The 4385-nt window shown below is 34.0% G+C and overlaps 1 protein-coding gene across 3 annotated transcripts in view; it reads left to right on the plus strand.

The window, feature by feature from the left end:
* Positions 1–3908, plus strand: part of LOC117177351 (ATP-binding cassette sub-family A member 12) — a 147276-nt gene extending 143368 nt beyond the window's left edge. For all 3 annotated transcript variants that reach the window (XM_033367980.1, XM_033367981.1, XM_033367982.1), the window contains one exon: positions 3347–3908. In XM_033367980.1, coding sequence (XP_033223871.1) covers positions 3347–3451 — 105 coding nt within the window. In that variant the 3' untranslated portion in view covers positions 3452–3908. The remainder of the gene's footprint in view (positions 1–3346) is intronic.
* Positions 3909–4385: the final 477 nt, after the last annotated feature.

Genomic DNA, 4385 nt, shown 5'->3' on the forward strand with positions numbered 1-4385 from the left:
ATGCTCATTCCTAATTTCTAGACTGCATACCCGCTCTTCCAACTGCTTTATTTCTCTAGATCTCTGTTCGTCAACCTCTCTCTGTCTATTCTCAATGCTCTCCAGCTTACCCCAAACCTTGTCTTTCTCCTCCTTCCAACGTTTATCTCATTCTTCCCATATTTCTCTGACCTTTTCACTTCCCCCCCCTTACATCGGTTCCCTGTCTATTCATATCCCTATTCATTTCATCCAATCTCTTTCTTGTTTCCTCTCTAAAGCCTTTAATGAGAGCTTCCAATTTTTCAAACATCCCCCCCCCCATCGCCCTCTGGTGTTTTCCTTTTAATTCTAACTCTTTTGTTCTCCTGGTCCCTTTCTACCTCATCTTCCCCAGCCACTCTTTTCCTTTTTCCTCCCCTTCACTGCTAGTCGCACTTGCCTTTTTTTGCCATTCGTCCAGACTTCTGTTCGAACCCGCGCTGCCTAGTTTGTTAAGGCGCTGTAAATTTGAGGGCCTTCCCCGTTGCTTGTCCGTACCTGAATCCGCTACCCTCCCCACCCGGGTCGACTTCCCGGCACTTTCATCACCGCTGCTGTCACTGCGATCAACGTCACCCATCCCCCCACTTTCAATGCTTTCAGCAAAGTCAGCTGTTGCAGCCACTACGATTTTCTGCTCTGTGCGATCGTCCAGTAACTGTTGCCCTCTGGCGCCAATTTGTGGACTTCGCGTCGTCGGCATCCTACCTTACCCAAAGCTCTGTGACGTTTCCCGCCTTTATTTCCTACCTCTTGCCCCCCTGACCAAGCAACTATTTTTTCACTCCTAACCTCAAAAAATTTACACGCTCCAAATATTCACTTCAAACCACTCACTTTCATCCTTCACACCTTTGCCTTCACTCACCCTTCTTCCTTTACACACGATCTCCGCACTTTCTGCCTTTTGTGCATCCACTCACCCTTATTTCCTCCACCAAAGCCAAAGATACACGACTTGACAAAAAGAGCTCTTTCGCGATCGGTACCGGAAACGGAAGCCCATTTTCAAATACAATAATTATGATCGATTCTTGTAAATAAATCATTAAGATGGGAATGGGATAGGATGCGACGGAACTTTCCGCTACCCTTTTCCAGCTCAAAAAATTACAATTTCCAATATAAAATTTGATTCGTCTGATTTGTTTTTGCATTTTAAAAATTATTTGTATTATTTTGTAATAGTGTATTTTTCGGTAAGTTCCTATTTTTAAATCGATCAAAATAAAAACTTTAGTTTGTCTAATATATATTTTTGAAATTTCACATATTTTTTGAAAATTCGTCTTTCTGGTTTTGAAATGTATTTTGGTTGAAATGTCATCTTTTCTATATATCAATTATTAAATTTCCTTGTTGTGACTTCATCTTCCATGATTGAAAAATGAACTTTTTTATTGAAAATTCATTTTTTCGAGTCTAATTGTCAATTCTTTTTTAAAACGTTCGGCATTTCGGGTAAAAATATTCTTTGATTGAAAACTGGACTATTTTGTTGAAAATCCATATTTATAGGTTGAAAATTAAACATTTTGGCTAAAAATTTAACTGTTTCGTAATAAATTGAACTATTTTTTTAAAATGAAAATTTATCTACTCATGAGTAAAAATGCTTCGACTTGAGTTCGATTTGTCTTGAGTTCGTCTCCAAGACATCGATGTCTGGCTGCGTCTCAAAACTGAGTCGAGACATAAGCCTTCATTTTACTTTTATGGCCATTGCAGGTAAAACGGCGTTTACTTGTCTTAATTCGAGCATTGTTTTGGCTAAGACGACGTTTACTTGTCTCAAGTAAACCTCCCTCGATACGAACCTTTTTCGGCTTATAAAAGAGATTCAAAGTGATGAAAGAAAAATTTGTAATAGCAAATTAGTTACTTTGATGAAAAATTCAGAATCTGTGGGTCTGCACGAGGATAACCCTTTAAAATTCTCTTCAAAAAGGGAAACATTGTAACTTTCTAGAAGGATCTCCTAAGCCATTAGAAATACGTAAAAACGACCAATATTTTCGGCGTCATCGTCAAACAAGTATAATACAAATGAAAATCTGTAAATAAGTTGATTATATATATTGTATAAAAACATATAAGATTATTTAATTATTAACAAAGATTAGCTTTTATGACAGTCAGAATGACCCTTTTTGTTAGGACAGGTATACACTCGAAGTTATAAGCCGCTCGTTTTGAAGTCATAAAAATTTGACTCAAGAGATAAATTGATGTCTTCAAAACACAGAAACTTGTCTCCAAGACATAAATTGAAATCTGGCTCCGTCTGAGACTGAGACATGCTCAAGTCGAAATTGTCGACTTCAGCATGTCTTTATTGGGGGCAATTCAAGTCGAACTCAAGTCTAAGCATTTTCACTCGGGCTATAGTGTAAAAAGCATTTTGTTTTGAAATATGTAAATTCGACATTTTTTGCTTCAATTTGAAACTTTCTTGTTTTAGTTCGTTTAGTAAAGATTCTGTGGTAATAACATTACAAGATTAAAATGCTAGTCTGTAAATATGAGCGATGAGGGAAAATGAAAAATTACCAGGGAAAAATACGGGCAAAGTTAGGGATTATTGGAAATTATATTTTTTGCATGTGAAAAAAAAATATTTTGTGAAATTGATTTAATTTATGGTTTTTTCATCCTGTATGCAAAATATGCAGAAAAGTTTCATATAATAACCTTAATTTTTCCTTTTTTTTCTAATACTCTCATTCCATTTCTACAGAAGGTATTTTATCCACAAATATTAGATAATTATTAGATGATTATCCTATGAATAATTTAGACCGTAATTGATATTTTAATACATAATATGATATAATAATAGTAATATTGTATAACAGATATATATTCGGTTAAAATATTTGACAGGAAAGAAAATAATGGAATTTTTTATTTTATAATTGTTGTAATATTCGAGAAGGGTAAAAAGCGATAGATTATTATAGAAAAGGATAAACAAAATAATTATAAAATTAGGTAGAAAATTATAAAATTGCCAAGGAATGATCATAGAAAAAATATAAAACAGGATAGAACAGTGCATAATTACACTAGTCGGCATATTTTTGTAATGTATTTTCAATTTATCAAAGAATTTTAAATATATTTTATATCGCTAAACACAAATCCGGAATCAAAAGTTGTTGATGACGTCCAGTTTTTAAGGACTTATTCGTATTCAGCGAATGTTTAGTAAATCCTTGAATTAAAATGCGCAGGAAATTTGTTTGAGTACCATAGTGAAGTTAAAATAAAGTTGTCGAGTTTTTGATTTAACTACAAAATTTAATATTTGTAATTTCATTTTCAGGTGCTGGTAAACTTTTCTGAGCAGTTAGATGAGTGTTCTGATACTGCGATGTGTTTCACAAATACCTGCCTCAGCAGCGACGCCATTCACTTAGACATATTGTAATTTTATTATAATTAGCCAGTACAAATTTTTCATCAAATGCCAGTAATTTTAATCCATATTATATACCGGAATATCCAATTCTAATTGTTGCTCTCTTGCTCAAATGATTATTTAAGCAATTTCAAAGATCGGTTCTAATTAAATAGTTCTTATTATAGTTTTTGTAAGATCGTATTGTTTATCTACGTTTTTATTTGTGTGATTGCATCAAATTATGTTTCATTGAGGCACTCAGCTAATTTATGTTTCTAATTATGTTTTAGATCTTCGAAACAAAAGCTCAATTTTACATTCAGTTGATTTGTTCTGAGGTTATTTCTTGACTTCACAAAGTTGTGATGCTTATTAGAAACAATTTTTGCTCAAATGATTTAATTTCTTAAAGAAAAATTTCAAGCTTCACGTGTGTAAAAAGGTTTTATATGTGTTTTTAAATATAATTTATTTCTTCTACGTACTTAAACTTCTTTAATTTTGTATTTATTTCAAAATTATTCTCAATGCTTGCGTATAATCTCGCCGTCAATTCAGAAAGATCGATGAATTAGAACTGGTGATTTGTGGCAGAGACGTGGCCGTAAGAATTTGATTTTCTTAAACGACTGTATAACGGAAGGAAACTCTCGAGTGCACTTCGAAACGAAGACACTGCAACGCTCTGACAAGGTTTTGGCCTTTTCTTCCCTTTTTCTCTTCTTCCTTTCTTTGTACTGTTTCAACAACTCGTCCTGAATTTTCGATTCGTAATCTCTTTTCTCTCCGCTCTTCAACAAAATGCTTCGTTTCAAGTAGACTCGGCTGCAGTAAAAGCGAACTTTTGCAATCGAGGATGCTTTCACGTGGGGTGGTGTCTAATTCTCTACTTTCGATTCTCTTCTTTACAAACTTGCAGAAATCTAGAATATGCATTTCTTTTTACTATCCCAAGAAGCAG

Source organism: Belonocnema kinseyi, chromosome 7 (genome assembly GCF_010883055.1).
Source record: "Belonocnema kinseyi isolate 2016_QV_RU_SX_M_011 chromosome 7, B_treatae_v1, whole genome shotgun sequence".
NCBI lineage: Eukaryota > Metazoa > Arthropoda > Insecta > Hymenoptera > Cynipidae > Belonocnema > Belonocnema kinseyi.